Source organism: Malaclemys terrapin, chromosome 3, assembly GCF_027887155.1.
Source record: "Malaclemys terrapin pileata isolate rMalTer1 chromosome 3, rMalTer1.hap1, whole genome shotgun sequence".
Classification (NCBI taxonomy): Eukaryota; Metazoa; Chordata; order Testudines; family Emydidae; genus Malaclemys; species Malaclemys terrapin.
The window spans coordinates 141,781,213-141,807,848 of NC_071507.1; the positions used below are offsets into that span (position 1 = coordinate 141,781,213).

At 41.7% G+C, this 26,636-nt stretch overlaps 1 protein-coding gene across 1 annotated transcript; it reads right to left on the reverse strand.

Moving 5' to 3' along the window:
* Positions 1-8,469: 8,469 nt before the first annotated feature.
* C3H6orf163 (chromosome 3 C6orf163 homolog) lies at positions 8,470-26,234 on the reverse strand. Its single transcript, XM_054022885.1, has 5 exons — positions 26,087-26,234; positions 17,332-17,426; positions 14,457-14,564; positions 10,604-10,806; positions 8,470-8,908 (listed from the first exon to the last, which is right to left on the reverse strand). Exons 1-5 carry the CDS (start codon positions 26,232-26,234, stop codon positions 8,470-8,472), a joined length of 993 nt encoding a protein of 330 aa, XP_053878860.1.
* Between the last annotated feature and the right edge of the window lie 402 nt (positions 26,235-26,636).

A 26,636-nucleotide genomic window follows, 5' to 3' on the forward strand; every position in this document is an offset into this window, starting at 1 on the left:
CTCGCCATGAATTCTCTGGGATGATCACGGTACCCTCCCCCCACCGCGTGGCTGGTAACAGGGAAGAACCCTGCTAGCCAAACGCGGAAAACTTCAGGGCCAATTTCCCATCTGCGCTTGGCTAACTGCAGGGAAGGATTTATTTTCCGCCACAGGCAAACAGCCCAGTAGGAACGGCCACCTCTGTCCCCTTAATTAAGTTCCCGTATTTCAACCAGGTTACCAGGAGTGATATCACTCTCCTGAGGATTACACAACAAGATAAAGAACGGATGTTGCTTGAATGCCAGCAAACACCGGGACCATACGCTGCTAGGCTTTGTCAGGCAATGATACCAGATTACTTGCTGCAAGCATGGCGTGGTCAAGTGTCCTACCATGGAGGAGGGAATAAGGATGCACTGCCCAGAAACCTTCTGGCAAGGCTTTCGGAGTACCTCCAGGAGAGCTTCATGGAGATGTCCCTGGAGGATTTCCGCTCCATCCCCAGACACGTTAACAGACTTTTCCAGTAGCTACAGACTTTTCCAGTAGCTGAACTGACCGCGAATGCAAAGTCAGGCAAAGTAATCATTAAAAACCGTTTGCTTTTAAAACAAGTTTTATATTTTAAAAGGTAAACTCACCTGAGGTCCCTTCCATGGGGTCAGAGTCTTGGGTACTGGCTTGGGAGGCTTGGGAGGGTACTTCAGTCAGGGTGAGAAAAAGATCCTGGCTGTTGGGGAGAATGGAGTGCTGTGTGCTCTCTGCAAGCTCATCCTCCTCCTCCTCCTCCTCTACCCCATCGGCAGAATCCTCAGGCGTCGAGACTATCCCCGACCCAGAATCCACGAACAAAGGTGGGGTAGTGGTGGCAGCCCCCCCTAGAATTGCATGCAGCTCGGCGTAGTAGCGGCATGTCCGCGGCTCTGACCCGGAGCGACCGTTTGCCTCCTTTGTTTTTTGATAGGCTTGTCTGAGCTCCTTGACCTTCACGCGGCACTGCTCAGAGTCCCTATTGTGGCCTCTCTCCATCATGCCCTTGGAAATTTTTTCAAAAGTTTTTGCATTTCGTCTTTTAGAACGAAGTTCTGCAAGCACTGAATCCTCTCCCCATACAGCGATCAGATCCAGTACCTCCCTCACGGTCCATGCTGGTGCTCTTTTTCGATTATCAGCCTGCATGGTTACCTGTGCTGATGAGGTATCTGTGGTCACCTGTGCTCTCCATGCTGGGCAAACAGGAAATGAAGTTCAAATGTTCGCGGGGCTTTTCCTGTCTACCTGGCCAGTGCATCCGAGTTCGGATTGCTGTCCAGAGCGGTCACAATGATGCACTGTGGGATAGCTCCCGGAGGCCAATACCATCGAATTGCGGCCACACTAACCCTAATTCGAATTGCTAAAATCGATTTTGGCGCTACTCCGCTCGTTGGGGTGGAGTACAGAAATCGATTTAAAGGGCCCTTTACATCGAATTAAATGGCGTCGTGTGGACGGTTACAGGGTTAATTCGAATTAAAGCTGATAAATCCGAATTAAAGTCGTAGTGTAGACCAGGCCTGAATCTGTAAAAAGCAACAAACACGGCTACCCCTCTGATAAGTTACTGTATGGGGATTCAGCTTCATGGCCCAGATGCAATGACAGTGTGCAGAAAATTCTTGTGGAACATGGAACAAGTTCATGAATTTCCCTTCCCTCAGGATGGAAATAAAAGAAAATTCTCTGCTCAGCATTACAAGAGGAAACTCATTAAGGGGGAAGAAATTCATCGAAACTGGTTACAATATTCAGTGTCGAAGGACTCTGTGTTTTGATTTTGCTGCAAGTTGTTTAGGAATCAAGCAATTGGTACATCATTTACTGAAAATGGTTCAAAGGACTGGAAAAACAGATCATCAATTCTCTCGTCACATGAAAGAAGTACAGAACATTTGGAATGTTTTCAAAATTGGAAAGAACTTGAATTATGATTGAAGAAAATTTGTGTGATCGAGGAAAAAGAAGAATATTGGCAAATGGCCTTTCCAACTTCAAATTTGTGATTTCACTCATTTTGTAGTATAATATCCTTTTCGAGATTAACCTCACTAGTAAGCAGCTTCAGGAAAAGAACTTGAACATACATTCTGCTATTCAAAAACTGCAGCAAACTAAAAACATTCTGGAGGAATTCAGAAGTGATGAAGGATTCGAAAAAAACACTGGTAGATTCTCTCGAGCTTGCTGAAGAAATAGACTTTCTGACAGAATTTGAACCAGAGCCAGTTTGCATTTGGCAAAAGAAACAGCAATTTTCATATGAAGGACGAGAGACACCCACCCATTCAAAACCCAAAACAAAGGTTCAAAGTGAATTTCTACTTCGCAGTTCTTGATACTGCTGTTCACTCGGTTGATGAAAGATTTAAACAGATGCAGCAGCTAGCGTCAATATTTGGCTTTCTATATGATATCCACAGCTTGCAAAAGAAAACAGCGAAACAGATAAGAGAATTTTGTATAAAACTGGAGTCAGCATTGACTAATGAAAATTCAAGACATTGATGCTACAGATTTATGTAGTGAGCTTCAGGCTTTTTGAAGACGACTTAAGAAACATTCCACTCTTGAAGAAGGACTGAAGTTTGTGAAAAACTCAGTTTTCCAAACATTTTTATAGCTCTATGCATTCTTTTAACTTTGCCAGTTTCCGTAGCTAGTGGGGAACGTAGCTTCTCAAAGTTAAAATTGATAAAAACATATCTGCGTTCAACAATGGTGCAAGAGAGACTTGTGGGACTTGCTACCATGTCAATAGAGCATGAAATAGCTGGAAAACTGGATGTAAAAGAACTAGTGACTGAATTTTCAAAACTTAAAGCAAGAAAAGTCATGTTTTAAGAGCACAGAGTGTTTATTCAGCGTGTTTTGTAAATACAGGTTAAAGTTCATTGAAGAGTTTTCTTATTTCTTTCTATATTGGATGTGGTGGTAATGGCAGTTAAAGCAGGATAGCATAATGGATGATTTTGGATTTGTAATAATAAAAATTTTAATTAACATTTTTAATGCATTTTTATATGAAATTGGACTAAAATATCATCTAGTTGTCATGTACAAATCTATTCTGAAAATTTTGTGTCTCTATTTTATTTGATCTCAGAAACATTGGTTGGACAGACAGACGGACAAACCAAATAATTAAGCCCCTGTTTAAAAAAAAAAAAAACTTAAAAAACATTAAAAGGAAAAAAAAGGGATAAATGTTTCCCAGTTTACCAAAAACCTCAGCCTAGCTCTTCCCTTGGGGTTGGGGGGCGTCAATTGCATGGTTCGCCTAGGGCGCCAGTTGCTGGCAGCTAGTGTAGGGCCACCCCTGCCTGGGAGCTGAAGGGAGGGGCTGCTAAGGGTTAGAGGGTGTGTGTACCTGGGGGGGCATGACTCAAGCTGGGAGGGGCATACCTTTAAATTGTGCCCCCCACTCTCAGCAGGCACCAGTTGTCTCTGGGAGAAGCTCCTAGCCCCACCACCCTGCCACAGGGCAGAAGCCCCAAGCCTCCCCCCACCCCCAGTCTGGTAGGCAGAGAATGGGGTGTGGGGGCTCCATGAACCGCACTTTAACTGTAAAAGAGCTGCATGTGGCTCATGAGCCACAGTTTGACCACTCCTGGTCTATAGGGAGACCAGGCACTAACTCAAGTTTTGTGGATTCCAGTGATTTTTTGAAGTTCCTAAAAGTTTGGTATTGCAACACTCAACATCACAACACCTACATCCCTCAGTGCCTCTGAAAATCAAGAGACTTATTTAAGTGCCTAACGGGATTTAGGTGTGTAACTTCAGACAACCACATTTTGAAAATGTTGGGCTTCGAGTCTGGGATTTATAGAACGGGATGTTATATTGGGGGCACCCAGTGTGGATTTTTATGCAAAAATGTGATACAAAATTGCAGTTTTTTCTCTTTAGTATTTTGGTGAGCTCCTGTAGGCTGATCTGAGTTAATAATTATTGCTTGTTACATCCCACTATGAGATTTGTCAAGCACAAGTAGAAAGGAAAATGGACCATCTGTTCTTACCTACTAATTTCCTTTCTTTAATTAATCATGTGTTGACAGACATAACCATACTTTTCTTAGAAACTGGCTCAGTAAAAATCTGGTCAGATGGATAATTACTTAATTTTTGGATTGTTAATTATGACAAAGTTCTGTCCTTGACTCCGTGGGTCCTGCGTTTCCTGATGGATTTTTGCTAGCCTCAGAGGCTCACTGTGACTCTCCACATAGCCCTTCTCTCTCTAGAGGCAAGGGTCACAGTCTACTGAGCCATTTTCATCATAAGCCAGCAAGGGAGGTGAGAAACAACCCTCCCTCACACAGTCTCTGTTGTCTCCCAGTATCACTGATTAATCAGGGAGGGGAGAGGGGAGCCCGGGCCCACCCTCTACTCCGGGCTCCAGCCCAGGGACCCTAAACTTAGCAGCTATGAAAGCTGACTTTTGGAAATAGAGCATGTACAATTCCCTGGGCTACTTCCCCACAGCAGCCCCCACTCAATACGTCGGGGCCTCCTTCCTTGCACCTGATATGGATTCGTACTACTTCATTCCTCCAACAGCACAGCTCCCTCCTATAGCTCCTGGCACCCACCCCGCACTGACTAACTGAGAGGCTTTTAACTAGTTCCAGCCAATCCTTAATTGGCTTCAGGTGTCCCAATCAATCTAGCTGTCTCTTCTGCCTTCTAGAAGGATCTTAATTGGCCCCCAAAAACTTGGCCCCAAAAAAAATGGCCCCTTGATTAACTTGCAAAAAAAAGAACAGGAGTACTTGTGGCACCTTAGAGACTAACAAATTTATTAGAGCATTTGTTAGTCTCTAAGGTGCCACAAGTACTCCTGTTCTTCTTTTTGCGGATACAGACTAACACGGCTGCTACTCTGAAACTTGATTAACCTGGAGCAACTGCCATTTGGTTACCATGGTACCAGGACAACAAAGAGTCTGGTGGCACCTTAAAGACTAACAGATTTATTTGGGCATAAGCTTTCGTGAGTAAAAACCTCACTTCTTCGGATGGTACCAGGGATTGTTTAGCCTGGGGCTAACATACCTGTTGCTCACTACTTTACTGTAGCCATCTGGCCTTGCCCCATCACAGAATATAAAAAGTAGCATGTTTAAGCTTTCTGATTCTGGGAAGAGTGTACCAAGATGGCAGCTGTAGCCCCCAACTACAATAGAACCGCTCTGGACTTGCCTCCCTCCCCCCATGGTTGAGAGGAGGAAAAGGCTAGTGTGATGATGTCAGTTATGAGTAGTCAGCGAAAACAAATGATTAAGAATGCAAGAAGAAATTTTTCCATCCCTGATTTTTTTCAAATTAATTTGAAACATTAATGTTGCATTAACTTATTTTTTTCTGATGTTTCCCTTATTTCCATTTTTAAAAGAAAGAAAACCCCCTGGCTATGGCACTTAGGAGTTGTGTAATTAAGTTTTACACTCCTCCAGAGCAGGGGGCGGGCAAACTTTTTGGCCTGAGGGTTGCATCTGGGTATGGAAATTGTGTGGTGGACCATGAATGCCCAGTGGGGGAGGGGGACTCTATGGGGTGTAGTATGGGGGGGGCTCTATAAGGGATATTAACCAAGGGGGGAGGAGGGGTGACACATGGGGTGTGGCACGGGGGGGGCTCTACATGGGTGGTACCGGGGACTCTTCGGGGCCCTGCCGGCAGTGACACCAAGGCGGCCGTATCAGGCACGGGCGGAGGTACCCTAGCTGGGACCCTGGGCAGTTTCAAGGCTCTCGAGAGTAGGGCCATAGGAGACTTGGAGGGGATTGGGTGCACTGCCACGTGGGAGGGGGCGGGGGGGAGGCTGCTGCCTAGGGGCGGGGTTCCAAACCTGGAAACAGTGTGGTGAAGTTGCACCTGCGCAGTGTGGCTCTCCATGCCGGAAGATGGTGCTCATCAAGGGAATTGTGAGTCGGGGGCTGGGGAGCACCGGGCAGGCTGAGCAGGGCAGGTCCCCGACCCCGCTCCCCAGTGTGAGTTCGAGGGCTGGATAAAAACGTCTGACGGGCCGGAAGCGACCCGTAGTTTGCCCACCCCTGCTTCAGAGTATTGTAGATGTTTTATGCTACCAACAGTCCCAATAGAAATTTTGTATCATGTTTATGTGTAAGCAAATTTTGAATAGTTTACAACATAACGGTGGTCAGTTACTTTAGTGTTGGGGTCATCTAGGTATTTAGATAGATAGAAAAAAAATCAAATTTAACCAAGTGATTATTTCTCATTAAGAACAAGACTCTCGTGCAATCTGAAATTTTTAAATTAAGCTACTTTTGAGTTATGGATGCAGGTTGCACTAGATCAGGGGTTCTCAAACTGGGGGTCAGGACTCCTCAGGGGGTTGCAAGGTTATTTCATGGGAGGTTGCGAGGTGTCAGCCTCCACCCCAAACCCCTCTTTGCCTCCAGCATTTATAATGGTGTTAAATATAATAAAAAGTGTTTTTAATTTATAAGGCGGCGGGGGCACACTCAGAGGCTTGCTGTCTGAAAGAGGTCACCAGTACAAATGTTTGAGAACCACTGCACATGGCTCCATGTCTAGTTGGCAGCCGGTTTCAAGCAGAGTGCCCCAAGGGTCGGTCCTGGGGCCAGTTTTGTTTAATATCTTTATTAACGATCTAGAGGACGGTGTGGACTGCACTCTCAGCAAGTTTGCAGATGACACTAAACTGGGAGGCGTGGTAGATATGCTGGAGGGTAGGGATCAGATACAGAGGGACCTAGACAAATTAGAGGATTGGGCCAAAAAAAAACCTGATGAGGTTCAACAAGGACAAGTGCAGAGTCCTGCACTTAGGACGGAAGAATCCTATGCACTGCTACACACTAGGGACCGAATGGCTAGGTAGCAGTTCTGCAGAAAAGGACCTAGGGGTCACAGTGGACGAGAAGCTGGATATGAGTCAACAGTGTGCTCTTGTTGCCAACAAGGCTAATGGCATTTTGGGCTGTATAAGTAGGGGCATTGCCAGCAGATCGAGGAACGTGATCATTCCCCTTTATTCGACATTGGTGAGGCCTCATCTGGAGTACTGTGTCCAGTTTTGGGCCCCACACTACAAGAAGGATGTGGAAATATTGGAAAGAGTCCAGCGGAGAGCAACAAAAATGATTAGGGATCTGGAGCACATGACTTATGAGGAGAGGCTGAGGGAACTGGGATTGTTTAGTCTCCAGAAGAGAAGAATGAGGGGGGATTTGATAGCTGCTTTCAACTACCTGAGGGGGGGTTCCAAAGAGGATGGAACTCGGCTGTTCTCAGTGGTGGCAGATGACAGAACAAGGAGCAATGGTCTCAAGTTGCAGTGGGGGAGGTCTAGGTTGGATATTAGGAAACACTATTTCACTAGGAGGGTGGTGAAGCACTGGAATGCGTTACCTAGGGAGGTGGTGGAATCTCCTTCCTTGGAGGTTTTTAAGGCCCGGCTTGACAAAGCCCTGGCTGGGATGATTTAGTTGGGAATTGGTCCTGCTTTGAGCAGGGGATTGGACTAGATGACCTCCTGAGGTCCCTTCCAACCCTGATATTCTATGATTCACTAGAGCCATATGTGGGTGTATCTGGTTTAGGAGACAGGAAACTGAGTTTTGAGTGCCAGAATGTCCTACTTATCATTTTGTCAAGAAATGAAAGGGCAGAGGTTTAAGCTATCAAACCTAGTGGATTTCCTAACATCCAGAGAGCTTTTAGATGATCCATGGAATCCCTATGCAACCTCAAAGCCACTCTGCTGGTGCAATGCTGCCACTAACTGTCTCACAGATGTGCAGTAAGGAAGGGGAGCCTGGATGATAAAAACTGCTTTAAGAAGTGTTAACTCTCAGTTGGACATCCTCAGAGTCTGCAGGAAGAATATAACAAAGAGCAACAGTTCCTGGTCCTAACCCTAAAATCCTCAAAACCAATGACCCAGTAGAGCTCCACCAGAGGAGAATTCAACACAGTTCCCTGGGATAGGAGGAGCATGTAGCAGAGCTGGCACTTCTCTCTTCAGTAACCCCTGTCCAGGATTCACTTCGCTTTCACTACTTCAAATATTGCCTTTAATCTTTTTTTTTTAACTAAGAAAAAGTGTATTTTTTCTTGTTCACTGGAAAGTGGCTGAATGGATTTTCCTCACGCTTCAAAAAAGTGTCTTCAGGCTAATATCAAGCATGTGAAACTGCACCTCAAAAGTTTTTGAGACAGGAGGTTATTATAATGGAAGTTGAGGTGTAATCTTAACTTTACCATTTGTAGGAGAGAATATGAATATATCCTGCCTAAGCTTGGTGCATTAATTAATATGTAATGATTATTTTTCCTTTACCTACAGGGACTCATGTTTAATGCGGTGAACAGAAATTGATTTATTTTTCAGCATTACCTACTGGAAGTACTGATCTGCACTTGCAGTAAATCTCACACCGATCCCGTCTTTTCATTCCTTGTCATTATCTGTTGCTTCCTTTTTTGTATCCCTGTGTTCAAGTCGCTTTCTGAATGGCAGGATAAAATCTGCTTGTCCTGGGGTCAGCTTAGGAAACGTAATATCAATGTAGTTTTGAAAAGATTGTCTTATTTCTTCTATTTCAGCTTCCAGGTTGTCTTTCCAAGCTGTCATGCTTCCCAGCTGTTGGGTAAGAATCTGTACTTGAGCTTCTGTCTCTCTCAGGCTGGTCGTCACTTCTCCATATATGGCCTGATGTGTTACCTCTGCTTCTTTGAGTTGTTTTTCAGCCTCCTCTTGATTCTCTTTTTGAGTGATGTCCAAGGCAACACTCATTTCATAATATTTTTCTTTTTTTAATTGATCCAGGTTCTTCTGATGTATTTCGTTAGCCAATATCCCAGCTTCCTGGAGTTGCTCTGTGTACTTTCTGTTAAAAAGTTAATTGATCTGTAAAGTAACTTTGATAGGTTTAATACATTATGAATAATTATTAAAGATTACTTAAAGTTTATTCACTGTACAATTATAAAGTTTCTGATTTTGTTTCAAATATAAGTGAAGTTATAACACGAAGTAAAATTATTACAGGACTAAAACAAGATATCAGAAAGACTGTAGGGCCAGATCCTCTGATACTGTAAATCAGCATAGCTCCACTGCCTTAAATAGAACTATACTGATTTATACCAGTGGAAGCTCAGTTCCAATATGTATGCCAAATGGTATTATTTTAATGGTGCATGTGTCAAGGTGAAAAGTGTTACAATACTTAAAATAAATGTAAAATTAAACAAATAAGGTGTGTGGGGGGGGCTGGAAGGGAAGAACATGAAGAATCAGTTTGGTATTCTGTATTTTAACTTTAAATAATTTTTTTATAGTGCTGTCCCAAATTGGAATGTTTTCGTGAATTGGGGCTAAACATTGATTTGTAGCCTGGAAATGTACTTCTAATTTTTGTTTAAGTTTTATCAAACACATCTGTGTTCAGTACAACTACTAAAATAAGACAAGAAAAAGTATAAAATATATATATAACAGTGCCCAAACACAGTGAATGCAATTCAGCAAAGCTGGCTCAGGGAAGTATAAAGAGTACCCCCTTGGTACGCTCAACGTCAGCCAAGTCCATTGTCCCAAAGGGGAAATTCTCCCAGCTGTTCCACTTTACGGAGGAATTTTAATTTTCACCAGGTCCCATAGGAACTCAGCTGACAGGAGAATCAGAAGATACCAGCTAAGATGATGTAGTAGTCTGTGGAAAAAAGGACTGCAGGACTGGGCTCTGTTTTCATTGTGAGAATGAAAACATTACATAATGTCAACTCAGTGTGGACTCAACAACATGCTTTTCTATTCTTAAAAATACCTGTTTAAAAAGGGAACATTCTTACCCAACAGATCTGCTCTGTGTGAGTTTTTAGAATTACTTCTGACAGTGACAAAAGTAAATCTTACTACTCTCTAATCTTATGGGAGAGGGAGCAGGATATTAAGTATCGAACACTGTTAAACATAATTAACTAAATTCCATTTGTAGGGCCAGCCGTTGCCCTCAGTTTAACTGGTAAAATCCCATTCCATTTAAATGAAGACAATGGGTTTTTGTACAGTGTAAGTGAGGGCAGAATTTGACCTGCTAAATCTTTATTTGTGGTGATGACACATAAAGAACAAAGCTTGACTTTCAGGTCCCAGGTTAAGTTTGTGGTTCTGGAATTAGAAAAAAAAATTGTTGCTTCTACCCTAAGTAAATTTGATGTGAAATTGTGAAATGCAATAAGCCTGAAAGCCCACAATGCTAATTTCAGTCACTTTTCAGAGTGAAGTCACCTTTTGAATTTCAGGTATTAAATATTTTTAAAATATATTGATCTGTTTCTTGAAAGTCGGGAATGATCAACCTTGATGTACTCAAGTCTTGTTTCTTTAGTTACATGTTTCAGTATATTTTGTATGAATTCCATAGGTAGAATTCTAGTTAGGATATCAGTGCTTAGAAGATGAAGATGGGGTGCCACAGAAAACCCGTAGGATATTTTGCTTACTGTTGGTGTATCCATTTTTGCTTATTGTTATAAAAACGGATGAACAGTTAAACTTTAGAAAATGGCAAGAATACTTTTGCTGCTTGGCCATTGCTTGGGATGCTGTCTGCCTCTCCTGTCTTCTGGCGTCAGCTACAGCGTGCATCTTTTCCAAAGCACACTCCATCAGGATGCGCTGAAGTTTGTGAGCCATGCGCTGCTCTGCAGCTTCAGATTCCCTCTTCAGCTCATCTTCCAGGTACCGCTGCATCTCTCTCTTCGTTTTTATCACTGCTTCCTTTAGAAACATTTAAATAGTGAATAAAAATGTATTGTTCAATCCCCGTTTTTAAAGAAAAATCAAGCTCAGAGGAAGAACAGCATTTCAATAGATCATTAAAGGAAAATGACAGTGACTTGTTATGCCTTAGATTAGGGGTGGTCACTGGTCAGAGTTAGGTCAGCAGGTCAAATGCAGCCTGTGGTCACCCTTAGTTTAATACAGAGGTGTAGACTGCAGGTCTACTAGCCAAATCTTCATAATGAAGATAAGGACAGCTGAAATCTGTGATCATTGAAATCAGATGTGGCCCTTGTTGCCAGTGTAGCCTTTTGTTGGTCAAAGTTTGGGTGTCCTTGCCTCTTTAACAGCTCCTTAAATAATTACAGGTAAGAATCTATATATTAAAAATAAAATGTCAGAGCTAGTTTTAGAAAACAGTAAATATTTCAGTATCTCTATGATGTTGAAGGTGTTGGTGTCTCCCAGTTAGAGGTGCCATTTTATTACAACATACGACTATATGTATAGAATTTAGTATAATGAGTTGGACCATCCCCTTCATAGGCACGGACCCTCAACCCTGCGGAGAGGTCTTCTCAAGATTCAATGAAAGGGGAGGAGGGAGGAAATGAGATGACTCTGACTGATTCATATCTATCTCCTCCCCACGTTCAAAGGGTGACAGTGGTACAGCTGCATTTTTTGCATTCTCTGTGCACAGATCTCAGGGAAATGATTGGGCTCAGAGTATAGGAACAAAGTTCATAATAGAAATCACAACAAAAGGTAGGAAACTTTCAGACTTGTTGTAAAGTCAAATTTGTGCTTACGCTAACAGTAGTTAAATAGCTGTAATGCTTTTATGTTTATTAGCTGATGGTGGAATTCAGATTTACCCAATGAAAGACAATCAGTACCTCACCACACACATTTTCCCTTCCATATGTATTGCCACATATGCAAACACAGATCTTGTACTAAACCCTTCCCGTAGCTCCCCAAACACTCACTTCATGTCTTTGTCCTCAAAAGACTGCAGTAATGGACCCTCCTCCATATTCCCCAAGCCCCTAATTCAGATCTCCCTCTTACTTGCAACCCTATTCCAGCTCCCAAGAGTCCCCATTATCCATCTAGTTCCTCCTGTGAGCCTCTCTCTCAACTACACAAAGCAAACAACTCCGGTTCTTCTTAACCTCCCACTAAAACCCAGACTTTGTTCTATGCCTCCATTCTCTGGCATATTAGGGTTCTCTATCTTAGTCCTTCTCTATGTTTTCCAATGCCATTACTCTATGCCTTTTCTGCCTAAGACACAAGAATGTCCTCCAGTGCCTCCTGAACTCCCACTGCAGCTCAAGACTACTCCCCCTCCTCACAAGGGCCAGGGCAGAGTCTTGCTTGATGACAGGGTTTTTTGGAGAGGTGGACAAGGTGGCTGAGCACTGTATGCGTCAGAATGTTCAACACCCTCCCCTCACAAAGCAAAACATTGATAATTCTGGTAAGAAAAGGCATGGAAGTACTAAGCAGATTGGATGGGCAGGGGATGGAATCAAATGTGGTCCGTTTCAGGGAACTCAGGAAATCACAGACACTCTCATTAGAGGCCATATCACATCCAGCCAAGGACTGACATTCTATCAAGGTACATCCAGTTAGCCTATAGCCTCACCATTTTCACAAAGAATAAACTTGATTCGTTCATTTGGAGAAACCACTAATGGAGGCAAGGCAATCTGAATGCACTATCATGAGTTCAGAGGGATGGTTCTTTGGAGTATCTCTGATGAAGGACAAGTAAAGCTTTGAGGTGTTTGTCGTAGCTCTTGTGCACACTTACATAAAATCCTTGCACTGAAGACAACTGTATTCTGTAGTCTCATGTACACTGGCAGTTTGACCATTGCTGACAACAGTTACCAGCACTGGCATCTGCTGTACAGGTGCTGAAAACTGTTTAATCATTACTCTAGAGAGAACAGAGCATTTCAGCATCGTTCCACAAAGTGTTTTTGAGGTTGCTGGTGCTGAAAAACTGTTTTGTCCCAGCTACATTAACTCTTAAAACATTTTCAGTACCCATTCAGTGGGACCTGCTACTGTCAGCCATTGCCGTCAGTCAGTTTGCTTAAACAGGGCTTAAATGAATCCCTGGTCATATACTCTCCTCTCCAATTTTCTGCCCATCTGGGTCAAAACCCACAGGTTATTGTTAAACAACTGTTAGGTTAACCCCAAAAAAGCAAACAAATTTCCAAACTTAAAATACTTTATAACCACATGGAATATATCTTCCCTTTGTTGTAGTTTATCTCCTTTCTTGTGGTTTACATGCTGAGCAGCATGTCTTGTGTCCAGGGTTTGTTATGATTTTTGTATTTGCAACCATTTTGTTGGTGCAAACAGCACATATTAATGTCCTTATATACCCAAGTATCAGAGGGTAGCCGTGTTAGTCTGTATCTACAAAAACAACAAGGAGTCTGGTGGCACCTTAAAGACTAACAGATAGACTATCTGTTAGTCTTTAAGGTGCCACCAGACTCCTTGTTGTTTTTGTGCTTATATACCCAAGTCCACAACAATCCTTAATAAAACTTGAGGCTAGTGAGTGAATTGTGATACATCAGGAATCCTGAGATTCTGCAACCTATAGTGGATGCTATAAGAGCTGGAGACAAAGCTTTCTTGGGAGCCAGCCCAAAACTGGAGTGAACTCCAACAGGAACAAAGGACCATCACAGACCTCACCATGTTCCGTTCAGTGCAAGACATATTCTTTTGACCTTCCTTCTCTAACATCAACACACAACAAAACACTCCACTGCACACACTTCTCCCACTGGGGAGAGAATGTGACACAGATGATGGTCCCGTTGCTTAATGCACTATTGGAAAGCCCTCAGATACTTCAGTGATATAAAAACCTATAGAATAGAATAAAATGCTGTAGAAGCTTAATTGCTGTTTGTAGTTTTCTTCCTTTGTATTTATATTTGTGTTTGCATCTTTTATCAGATATTCCAGCATGCACATTAAGCATGTTGTTGAGTCTATACAATAAAACATAATTTGCACGCTTAGTTTAGAGGTGTATGTATAGATAGATAGATAGACTTACAGTAGTATACTTCTAATTATTTTTATTTTTTAAATTTAGGCTCCAGTTCAGCAAACCATTTAAACACCTGCTTAGCTTTGGTATTAAAGGAATTTAAGAATGTGCTGAAAGTTAATCCCATCTTTAACTGCTGTGCTGAATAGAAATTGTCCTAAGCAGGTGCTTAAAGTTAAGCATGTGCTCAAGCAGTTTGCTGAACTGGGGCCTTATAGGTCATCTGTCACAAAACAACTAAGTTTCATACAATAAAAAGGAAAGTATAGAATGCTAAAAACCAATCAGAAAGAACTAGCTAATCCAAGTATCTGACCAGACAGAACCATAAGGAAAAATGCAGTGATTCTCAAGGCAAGCTACCCCATCAAACAACAGGACTCAATTCCCAACTGATACAAAATGATAGCAGTGTACAAGCACAAATAGAACATCTTTAAACATATAGTATGACAATGTATTGTTGAGAAGTGATTCAATTCCATAGTTGGACATTTATACAGTAAAATATTTGGTATATTAAAAATGGAAGCAAGTGACTCCAAACCTTTAGTTCTTTTTCATGCTTTTTTTTTAGGTCTTCTAAAAAACTGTTGTGTTCGGCTCTTGCCTGATCAAGGGCTTGTTCCACTGCATCTTCTTTTTCCACTTTAGCCTTAAAAAATAATCATAGCCGACTGCAGTTAGCTAAAGATCTGTTTACATGGTATTCTGATTTGGATCAGAGATTATTGTAATCAATAGCTTTATTGTTTTTCATTTAAAAATTAGAGACAGATAAATCTATATAGAAATGATAACATATGTGGTGTTTCGGGCTATTTGACAACATTGTTACATTGATCTTTGGAAAATTGCCGGTACTGTGATCAATATTAAAAAGTGGGCATTTGCTAACACTGTACCATACAATGGCATTGAGATACCACAGTTTTGTTACCTATTGTAAGCATAGTGGGCAACTCTGGATCTCACATAGCACTGTGTGGAAAAGGATTGGCAAATGTTGATATTTTAGTAGTGATCACTGTGTTTCAAAGACAAATTTTGATGTAAAATTTGTTTACATTCTTCATAATGTTAAAAATGTGCCTTGTTCTGAGATTAGATTTGGCAAGTTGGTCAAGTGACTGATAAAATAATGTCAGTTGACGGTTCAGTTTACTGCTTATTGTTTGACCATGGTCAAAGATTGTCAAATATTCCAGCAAGAATACCTTGATATAGGCGGAGGCTGACATTTTTGATTGTATCATGGTGCCATCAGTTAGCAAATTTACTGAAAGGTCTTAATCACTCATTTTACTACATGCTAATGCCACCTGTTGGGGAAAAGATGAACTAAATGAAAGTGAGCATCTTGATTGGCTGGTATCTTCTAGAACAAATATTGTTTGTATGTATATCTTTAGTTGTATACCAGGCCATCAATGTACATGGTGGCTTACAAAACACATTAAACAAATTAAAAGACACAGTCCCTGCCCCAAAGAGCTTGCAATCTAAACTGACTAGACAAACATATAGAAATTAACTCAGAAGGGAGTAGGAGTGAGAGAGGAGGGTTTACAGTCATTAAACCTCCTCCCCCGACACAAAGAGAAAACATGGACACCATTAAGTTACCTGAATAGGTGGCCTGCTGCCTACCTAGCATAAGTGCATTTAAAAATGATTTTTTTCTTTTATGGTTGCTATGTGTTTGTTTTATTTCTGTTTAATTTCATTTTTATTTTCTTTTGTAGCTGTTCAGTCTTGAATACCGTTCACATTTAAGTGCTAACCTAACATCGCTGAACTTCATTGTGTTTTGCATTTTTTCTGAGTTAAAATAACTCAGTTAAGTAATTTGGGTTTTTTTTTAAGTAGGCATAAGTGTCTAGGGCTAAGCTTATTGGAGACCATAAAGTCTTAATCTTTTCTGTTACTGTTGTATTAAATTAATGCTTTAAAATATTTTACCACTTTTGACATTATTTGACAAAATTTGACCAGTAAGTTGACCGGTTATTTTGGGATGGTCAAATGCCTAAGTTAGTTGAGCTTGATAACTAGAGGATCATATTCATGTGCAAATTTGTGCATACAGAACCTGCTCTTGCTTACATTGGAGTCAATGGGAGTTCTGCTATTCATTGTGTGCTGGATTTGGTACTTATGCAACAACAGCAACTGTAGAATTATTGTTGTCTGTTACATAAACAAGCATTGATAATTGGTTAAAAATAAATGTAGTATTAAAAAAATATTTAACCTGTAGACTGCGTGTTCTTTCCAGTATTTCTAGATTTAAAGTAAAAAATGAACTGGCAGATGAAGATGAACTGATATTAACTATCAGTTCAAACATAAATGGCACCTGACTCTTGCTTTTGGGAGTGGCTGGGAGTGAGCGCCAGGAGCTCCTGAGAAGTAGGAGGGGGCCACCGGTGCCCGGATCATGGCCCCACCCCCTGTTCTGCCCCGAGGTCCCGCCCCTGCTCAGTCTCCTCCCCATGAGGCTGCTCCTGCACTGGGGGTGCTGGAACAATTTGCATAGCAGGGGTGCTGAGAGCCATTGAACCAAACTGTAAACCCTTCATATAATGGAAAACATTTCAAGCCATGGAGTGTGGCAGCACCCCCCACACACACTCTTAGTTCCAGCACCTATGGCCTACACGCCACCTCTGCTCTGCCCTGAGGTCCCGCTCCTGCTTGGCCTCTTCCCCTGAGGTTCTGCCTCCACTCCGCCTCTTTCCACCCCTGCTCCACTTCTGCCCGCTCCTCTCCGCCCCCTCCCCAAGGCCCCCTGCCTGCCTGCCACTTACTCCTCTGCGCCCCCTCCCTTGAGGCCCCCTGCCTGCTGCATGTTCCTCTCTGTCCCCTCTCCCGAGGCCCTCTGCCTGCCCACCGCCTGTTTCTGCCCTCTCCCCCAAACCCCTGCCTGCCACTCACTCCTCTCTGCCCCCTCCTTCGACGCTCCCCTGCCCACTGCTTGCTCCTTCCTGCCTCCTCCTGCCTTAAGGGCGAGCGATGGGGTGAGAGGGGGTGTAGAGGAGTGAGCAGAGGGTGGGGCCTTGGGGGAAGAGGTGGAGTGGGGGTGGGAAGAAGAGGGAGGGGGCGAGGCCACGGAGGAAGAGGCCAAGCAGGGCAGGGCCTCTGGGCAGAGCATGGGCGGGGCCATGGTCTGGGCACCGGTGGCCCTCCACTTCTCAGGAACTTCCAGCGACAGCGCTCCAAAGGCGCCGGGTGGGCATGCCTCCAAAGAGAGGTGTACCGCATCGGACATTTTTTGGCCCGTTTGGGGAGGCTTAGCTCTCCAAGCCTCTTATACCTGCCGCCCATGAGCTCAAAGGAATTTATCCACGATTTGCATGCTACAACGCAGATTCCATAATTATAAATGTTAATTTCAATGATAGCAGTGTAACTTAATTTACCTGAAACCATAGTTCGGCTTTAATTTTTTCAATCCGTTCTTTTACTTCTAATTCCTTTTTTTCACATTGTTCTTGTTGAAGATCTGCCCCGAGCTCTATGTATATTCAACAGAAATGGATCATGTGCAACATGTTACAAGTATAAAGAAACTAAACTGTCTCCTGCCCATTTGCTTGATTTGATATTTTTTTAAAAAATAAAAAAGATACACAATGTGAATCCTCACTGCAGACAGTATTTATAATGTAAATATTGTTAATACAGTGTCTTAAGTGAATGCACTGCTTTAAAAACAAGGACTCTGCTCAAGGAGCATAGAGTCTAGGGACCTGATCTTATGAAGTGCTGTGGACCCACAAGTCCATTGATTGATGGCTATTTGGTGACCTATATGAAACAAATTTGGTGGTCTTAGTCTATTTCCTAGCAAACAAATGTTGACTTCACCCAGTCTACCAACAGCTGACACTAATTCTCTCCATTGTTAGCCCACACAGTAGAAATAAGTGCTGAGTAGGCATTTGGACTAAACTGCCATCTCAATCCAGAAGTTAATCTCTTCAAAACAGAATTAAGGCACATTGATGGGGCAGTTTGGAGAGTCGACACTGTCACTACAAATGTATCCATTTTGTGGATAATAGAGGCTGCCAACTCCAGGGTTGTCTAGCTCAGTACCTTTCAACAGCATCAAGTTTACTATAGCCATGCTAATTTGGAACTATGTGTATCAATATGTGCACCAAGGGTAACAACCACTCTACCAGAAGAACACATATAGGCCAAATCCACTCAAGCCACATCTACACTATGGGGATTATAGGGACATAGCTATGGTGCCATAGCTATGCTGGCATAACCCCACAGTCTAGACATAGCCTACAGTGAGGGGCAGGTGATTCTGTCACTGTAGAAATACCACCTCACCAAGCAATGTTGGATAGATTGACAAAGGCATTCTTCCATTGACCTAGCTGCGTCTCCACGGGGATTAAGTTGGCATAGCTATGGTGCTCGGGTGGGGAGTGGAGGTTGATTTTTCACATCCCTGAGCACTACAGCTATGTTGACCTAAATTTTAAATGTAGATCAGACCTTAGGGTTTTTTTTCTTTTCCCTGCCTATCATCAAACTTGGGACTGTTGATGTCTTAAAAGAAGTAGTATGTGAGTACATAGTTTAGTAACGTATGGTTAATAAGAAATCATACTTATGATGTAATTTGTAGTTTCTGACTACTTTGGTGCAACTATTCTCCATGAAGTGAATTTCACACAAGATACCATTTTTTTATACTGAGAATACAGAGTTTTGAAAATTATCTTATCTTTTTCTTGCCTATGTGGGGAAAAGCCCAACAGGGGCTACATGTCTGATATACTATGCTATAAAGAGTAATGTACTGAAACTTGCTATAAGGAGGCACATTTTCATGACTGGCACATACATTAGGCATATAATTGCGCTAAACTAGCTGCGATAATAATTCTGTTAATAAGCTTCACATAAATATGAGTGTGAATCTATGAAGGCAGTATATACAAAGAACATGAGTGAATGACAAGTAACCGGCTTAGAGACAGACAGAGTGGGTGAGGTAATATCTTTTATTGGACCAACTTCTGTTGGTGAGAGAGACAAGCTTTCAAGCTTACACGCTCTTCTTCAGGTTTGTGAAACATACTGTCACAGCTAAATACAAGATGGAACAGATGGTTTAGCGTAAGTAGTTAACACATATTTCAAGGGACAATTCAAAGTGAAATGGCCTGTTAACACACCTTCAGCCATCAGGTGGGGGAGGGATTAGGGAAGGAAGTGGGTGGAGGCAGTTGGGAGGGGGGTTGTTAGTGGGTTACAGATTGTTGTAATAAGCCAAAAAATCCAGTGTCTCTATTCAGTCCATGATTTTTATTGTCTAGCAAAGTTATGAATTTAAACTCCCAGGCTTACCTTTTGAAAGTATTGTGCATGTTTCCTTTGAGGATGATAGGTCAGCTATAGAATGATTGCTTTGTGAAAAGTGTTCACCCACAGGTGATATGGTGTTTTTGGCTTTTATCATTTTTCTGTGTTACTTCATTTGAGAGCATAGTGATTGTCTGGTTTCACCCATATAGCTGTTATTGGGACATTTACTGTACTGGATGAGGTACAGCACATGTTGTCATAGGCATGTGTAAGGACCCATGGATCTTGAATGGTGCGTTGTGGGGGGTGTTGATCATTGCATCAGTGGAGGTATGTCTGCAGGTTTTGCATCTGTTGTTCTGGTAAAGTCTGATGCCACTTTGAGTTGGTATATCCTGGTCTGTGGGGAGGTTGATTCTGATGGTAAGCTTGGAGAGGTTGGGGAGTTGTTCGAAGGCCAGAAGAGGCAGGTTCTGGAAAGATTTATTTCAGGATGGGGTCCCCCTAGAGTATGGGTTGTAGATGTTTGATGATACTCCATAGGGGTTCCAGTGTGAAGTGGTAGGTGACAACTAGGGGTGTTTTAGGGTGGTCAGAGCGGGGAGGATGTGAGTGATGAGGATGTTAGGTCCAAGGAAAATGGAGTATAGAACAGGTTGTTTGGCCAGCTTAGCCAAAGTTAGGCTAACTGTAGTTGCTGGGCCATTCCTGTCTCTCTGTGAAACATGAGGACATGCTTGCTTGGGCTTCAAAGAATGAGATAAAGGGGGGGACCATATTCTTGTACCAAATGTACTAGGAACGGTTTGTTTGGACATATGGAGACTTGCAGTCTCCACTCCCTGTTTCTGTTCTTAACTCCCTACTTTCTCCTAGTTTCTAGTGCATGACGAAAAAGCTGGTAAGAAGCTGCTGAGGAATCATGAACTGTTTGTACTGTCAAAGAACATAGATATGCATGAATATTAGAAGCTTTTAACTAGTAAAGGAGGGGATTGGGTTGCTTTAACTATGACGCGACGGAACTGTCTATATAATCTCACTAGTTATTGTAATCGTGGCTGGTTCTCTCAGGAGACGGGCCGCTCTCTATTGTTGTGTGCACTCTTCAATAAAGAGCTTGTATTGGACCTTGCTGGTGTTGCCTGTCTCTCACTCTGCGGTCAGACAACGAACCTTGCCGTCTGGGTTAAAAAGTCCCCGACAAGGAGATGCCTGATCTTCCAGTTAGTCAGAGTGCAGGTGACCTGGCAGCTACTGCAGCATCCATACCTCCATCTCAAATGGATGTAACCATGCACATTCCTGAAGAAAAGTGCAGATCAGAGAAGAGTGTGGTGGAGGTGCAAGAAACAGCCGCTGCTGAGTTTAGTTCCTTAAGTCTAGATGATCCAGGACTGCGGACTCACTTGAGCAGTAGCCTGAGGGACTTCCTTGTACTGCATGGGCCACAGCAAGTGAAAAACTTCATGTTCCCCAAAGACAATGAAAATAAAAGTTTCCATCCAACACATTACTAGCGTGAAATTCCCAATCGTGACAAAGTGGAGAGGCCAGGGCTTATGTACGCAAAACCCCAAAATGCTGCATACTGTTTTTGTTGCAAACTCTTCCAGTCTAATTTTCCAGCCACATTGGGTTCTACAGGAACAAAGGACTGGAAAAATCTGGCTATAAATCTGGCATGCCATGAGAAGGCAGCAAATCACCAGAGAACATTCCAGAGCTGGAAAGAACTTGAGATGAGACTAAGTTTAAAGGCCACCATAGATGATCAGCATCAAGAGAAGATTGCATCAGAGTCTCTTTACTGGCAAAATGTTCTGAAAAGGCTCATTGCCATTGTGAGAATGCTTGCTTCCAAAAACCTAGCACTGTGTGGCACTTCAGATCAGCTGTATGTGCCAAACAATGGAAACTTCCTTAAAATTGTGGAGCTGATGGCTGAGTTTGATGCTGTACTCCAGGAGCATCTAAGACGAGTCGCCGCCCAAGAAATGTACACACACCACTACCTTGGAAAAACAATTCAAAATAAGATCATACAGTTACTGGCAACAAAAGTCAAACAGAAGATTGTGGCAGATCTGAAGTCTGTTATTCTGGACTGCACACCTGACATCAGCCATATGGAACAAATGACTTTAATGGTGAGTTTGGTAACAACAACAGAACCTAGTGAAAATGTCCCTGCAATGGTGACAGTCAGAGAGCATTTTCTAGAATTTATTGACATTGATGATACTACAGGAGCTGGTATGACAAATGTGCTTCTTAAAAAAATGGAACAACTGGACAAAGCAAAGTCATACCTACAGTCTTACTGGTCAGATGAGGGATTTCAAAACGTTCTGAAGAGTGCACAGAAGTTGGCAGAGGAACTTCACACTGAAGCTATTTTCCCACCCATTCAAGAATACAAGAGTCACCGAAGAAGAAGACATTGTGATTATGAGGCATGGAATAATCCCATAAGAGACCCCAAACAACAATTCAAAGTTGAATTCTTTAACCAGGTGCTAGATTGTGCAATACAGTCAGTTGAAGAACGTTTCATGCAGCTCAAGGAACACAGCAGTATATTTGGGATGTTGTATGATATTCCAAAACTCCTCACTATACCCGAAGAAGACCTACTCCAGCAAAGCAGGGCACTAGAGACAGTGTTGACACATGATGACATGCGCTGTATTGATGCAAATGATTTAGGTGATGAACTGAAAGCCCTTTCAAGATACATGTCAGCAGGATGAACTCCAAAGGCTGTTCTGGAATACATGTGCACAAATAAGATGACCACCCTCTTTCCAAATGCTTTTGTTGCTCTGCGCATACTTCTAACACTTCCTGTAACAGCTGCCAGTGGAGAAAGCAGCTTCTCCAAGCTGAAGTTAATAAAATACACCTACACTCCACAATGACACAGGAGAGGCTGGTCGGCCTTGCAACCATCTCAATAGAGCATGAGCTGGCCCAGACTGTGGACCTTCAGGAAGCAGTTCAAATCTTTGCAACCAAGAAATCACAGAAAGCACCACTTTGATTATTCAATCAGATAAAAATGCCAGTGTTTACTTTGCAGACAAGAAAAGTTACATTTGCTGTTCAGGCATTCGAAAGTTGTGTGTTACTTAAAATTTTTGAACAAGGCATTTTAAGTTGTTAGTTCTCCTTTATTGGGGTAGGTAGCAGAGCAGTACCATGAGAGGAGTAGGACAGGAAGAAGGCAGAATTGAGATGTTTCAAAGTTTTGGCCCAAACGAGGGGTCATGGGGGCGTCATTTGAGCTCCCCATCTCTGGTGCCAAAATGTTGTGGACCGGCCCTGCTTCTGGGTCTTCTACAGCCCTGAGCACACTGTTGATGCTTCAAATGTATTTTGAAAAGCAACTATCCCAGGCTCTACAAGCTATTGAATAATGACTGAAACCTCTTTGGTAACTCACATTATCGAACATAGGCAGTGTGACTCACAATACTAATATCACTGATCAAAGATCCCTGCAATAGTTAGGTATAGAAATTCTTACTTTATTGATTTACCTCAGACTCTTGCTATTAACATACTAATACTACCATACATTTTCTTTCCATTTTTAAGTTATAATTGCAGTATAATAGAAAATCTGGCTATGCCTAGATATAGTTTATACAGTAAAAGCTTTGTTATCCGGCATGTTGGGAAAATGAGGTGTGCTGTTAGTCAAAAATTCCGGTTAACTAAGAGTTATACTTACCAATGGAATACCAATTTTCAAAGAGTTAAAATACAATAAAATGAATAAAGTATAGAATAGTTTACAGGTACTCACCAATCCAGTAGTAGTACTGCACTGCAGAGTGGTTGGTTTCTTGAAGCACTTAGGTGTATACAGGTAAAGTTTTCTATACAGTAGGTTACCTTATGACACTACATATCACTATGGGCAGCGCATGGCGTACACCCAGATCACTAAAAATACACTTAACACGAAAACTACACTGAACATAATTTAATCTTTCTTCGATGATTCAGAAGGCATTTCAGGACCTTGCAGTGCCTCAGGGTCATCATTATCAACATCAATTATCATTGTAGATGTAAAAGGTGTAGGAGATTGGACTGAATCTGTACTGACCCGATGACACACCTTGGAAGCTGCTTTTTTGAATAAATCCCTGATATCAGCTTGTTTAATTTTCTTCAGCCTCTTTTGCATAAAAGTAGAGTGCAGAATGTGCCATTGCATAACCTCCTGGGCAGTATAGATCCCCCCACCCCAGGATATGCAAACCTGACTTACGCAAATCCGCACTTACGGAAAGAGTTCCATAAGCTAGAAATAGGAGGGTTTTTTTTGTTTTGGGTTTTGGGTTTTTTGAGTAATGGTCGGGTATATGTTTCCAACTTACGCAAAATTCAAGTTACACAAGGCATTCTGGAACAGAATGCTTGCGTAAGTCGCGGAGCGTCTGTATAACATGGCTGCCTTTCTGCAAATTTAATTATTGTAACAAAAGCTGAAGCAGCCTTTCCCCAAGTTATTTTGTCCTCTTCACTAAAATCTTTTTCACTGTCTTTATGAGTGTCTTCACTGTCTTTATCAGTGTCTTTATGAGTGTCACCTTCAACCCAGTCTTCTATCTCACTTACATGAAGTTTGTTGATTGGGTGTGAAGAAGGAGTAGGCTTCACCATTTCAAGAATTTGTGCTAATGTATTTTTTCTAACTTTTACTTTAAAGCCTTCAAATTCATCTTCATCAGAAGACACTTCTGCAAACATAACACTAGACCACAATTTTATCTAAGCTCTTTAATGTTTCACTTTTAACAGAATTCCAGGCACAAGCAACATTAAAAATTGCATCTTTTATGTTATAACGAGATTGAAAGTCCTGTATAGTGCCTTCAGGATTGATCAGCTTTCTCAGGAAATCTCTGTAATAACATTTCATATTCTGGTCCTGATCCATAGGTTAAATCAATGCAGTAACGTTAGCAGGCAGGAAGATTGGTAAAAATATTACCAGACACTAACTCCGTTTCTTGTGGGTGAGTTCTACAATTGTCGAGCAATACAATAGCTTTGCTATCTTCAGGTAAACCTATTTTTCTAAAATGTTCTTTCACTGCAGGTACAAAAATATGATGAAACCAATCATTAAAAAATTCTTTGTCCATCCATGAATTACCTTGTACTTTGTAAACAACAAGTAAATGTGCAACACCTTTGAAAGCTCTAGGACGATTATGTTTTCCAATCACCAAAAGTTTTATTCTATGCGAGCCTGCAGCATTAGCACATGTAAGAAGGGTTAGTCTGTCTTTATTGTGCTAAAAAACAGCGGCACTAAATTCGCTTGCACCTGCTAGGGTAGAATTTGGCAAATATCGCCAAAATAGGCCAGTTTCTTCAGCATTATAAATTTGTTCAGGGGATAGATCATGTACAGCAATTAAACTTCTAAAAAATTCACAATATTTTTCTGCACTTCATGGTCAACTGATTTTTGTTCACCAGATACATCTAGCTTTCTAATACCATGATGAAGTTTAAAACACAAACGCCATCCTTCAGAAAATGCACATGGCTCAGTTAATTGCATTTGCTTATAAAAATCTTTTGCCTTTCAACGAGCATTGGGCCGGAGATAGGAGCACCCTCCCATCGTTTCAATGGAAACCATTCATATAAAACACTGTCTAGCTGCTCTAATTTAGGTGTATGCAGAGTATAGAGTTGTTCAACAGCTTTATTTGACTCACAACTAGCAAAAATTTGAGCAATTGTCCTTTCTGAGCCTTGATGTCGTATATCATGGACAAGTCAAAATTGTACTCTTGTATCAAAACATTCCTGTTCTTGCCCTTTTCAAGACATGTTCAAATATCTATTTTCTATTTTAATGTCAACACAACTGTCTTACGCTTCTCTCCTTTGCTTTTCGCTGGTATTTTGGTTACCATAATGGTAGGGTGGCATTGATATTTTGCAATAAACACAGGACGACCGATCACAAGGCGGATACAAACAGAAAGAACAGCATTTGGCTCTTCTTGGCTAACTCGAGCGTAGTCCGGCTGCTCTTAGAAATACTTGAGTCCCGAATAGCTTTGGCATCGGTCCCAGTTACTAGATTGAAGACTTGTATTGGGAGATATCAGAAATGCTGGTTTCTAGAACTTTCCAGCTGGTAAAGTGCCAGATAACACAGCTTTTACTGTATAAGTATGCCAGAGTCCTGTCAGGAACTGTTGTTTCAGGGGCTTGTTTAGGCCCTGTACACAGTTCTGGTAGTAAAGTGTTTAACTGTTTTTTGAAGAGTTATACCCAGCAAAGTTGTAACGTTGTTGTGGCTACAGTCATTACACAGTTTTCTCTAGTATGATTTCTATTTCTCTCTTGTCTGTTTAGCGCTTGATCTAAAGTCTATTGATGTCAAGGGAGAAATTCCTGTGGACTTTGTACTGAGAGTGACAAACTAAGGCCCAGATCCTGAAACAGGAAACGACTTCAGTTTTGTATTGCAACTTTGCCTTACTAAAGAGTTTTAAAAAAATCTTTGTCAAGCCCAGTTCTTCTCAATCCTTTTAAGCCTTACTTACAACTATTTTTAAATATGCTCATACCTAGCTCTCTTTTTTTGCTTCATTGTGAGCAAATCTTTAATAATTTGAGAAGAATAATTATTTGATCTGTAGTATTTGTACATATTCATGAATAAGTACATGTATCTATCTCTGACCAACCAGGAAAGGCCATTGGAAGAAGATGTAAAAGTCAAGAATAGAGGCATGTATAAGCATTTTGGATATGCCCAACTGGAGAATTACAAATGAAGCATTCAGGAAACCAACTTACCTAATATATCCCGATGCGTGTAATACCGTGTTTTGTAAGGTTTATATTCCCGAATTCGTTCAAAAGTAGCAGGCGTAGGTGGTGGTGGTATTATTTTTGAGCATACAGCACAACAAACAAAGGAGCTCAAATCTGGATTCCTAATCATGGTTGTATAAAATATTCCAGGTAGTTACTAAAATGTCCAAACTGCCCTAATCCTTGCAGACAAAATGCTTACTGTTACAGAAAACATGCAGTCCAGTTAAAAGATAAAATCATTCACCATTAGGATGATGTCTAAAACATTTGCCTGCAGGTTAAGCACAAGTGGTGAGGAGCTCAATAACATAATATGGACTGATGATGGGAGAGGATTTATTAACTGACCTCTTACAGCCTTAAACCAACCTCATACCTAGCAACTGTTACTAGGCAGGGCAAGATTTGCTCACAAAAGCATTTGTAGATACCAGGTAGTGTTAATCAGCATCTCATCAATTTTTTGGTTTTATTACTTAAGGCATGGCAACAATTTCTCTCAAATCCAAGCACTTCAAAGGGATTTTAA

What these genes read in the sequence shown, in the direction of transcription:
- C3H6orf163 (XM_054022885.1), bottom strand. Translation starts at nt 26,234, where the DNA reads ATGATTAGGAATCCAGATTTGAGCTCCTTTGTTTGTTGTGCTGTATGC. An exon ending in AAGCCGAACTATGGTTTCAG is followed by an intron (nt 14,565 to 17,331) that starts GTAAATTAAGTT and finishes TTATTTTTTAAG; the next exon opens with GCTAAAGTGGAAAAAGAAGA. An exon ending in GCAATGGCCAAGCAGCAAAA is followed by an intron (nt 8,909 to 10,603) that starts GTATTCTTGCCA and finishes ACTTTTTAACAG; the next exon opens with AAAGTACACAGAGCAACTCC.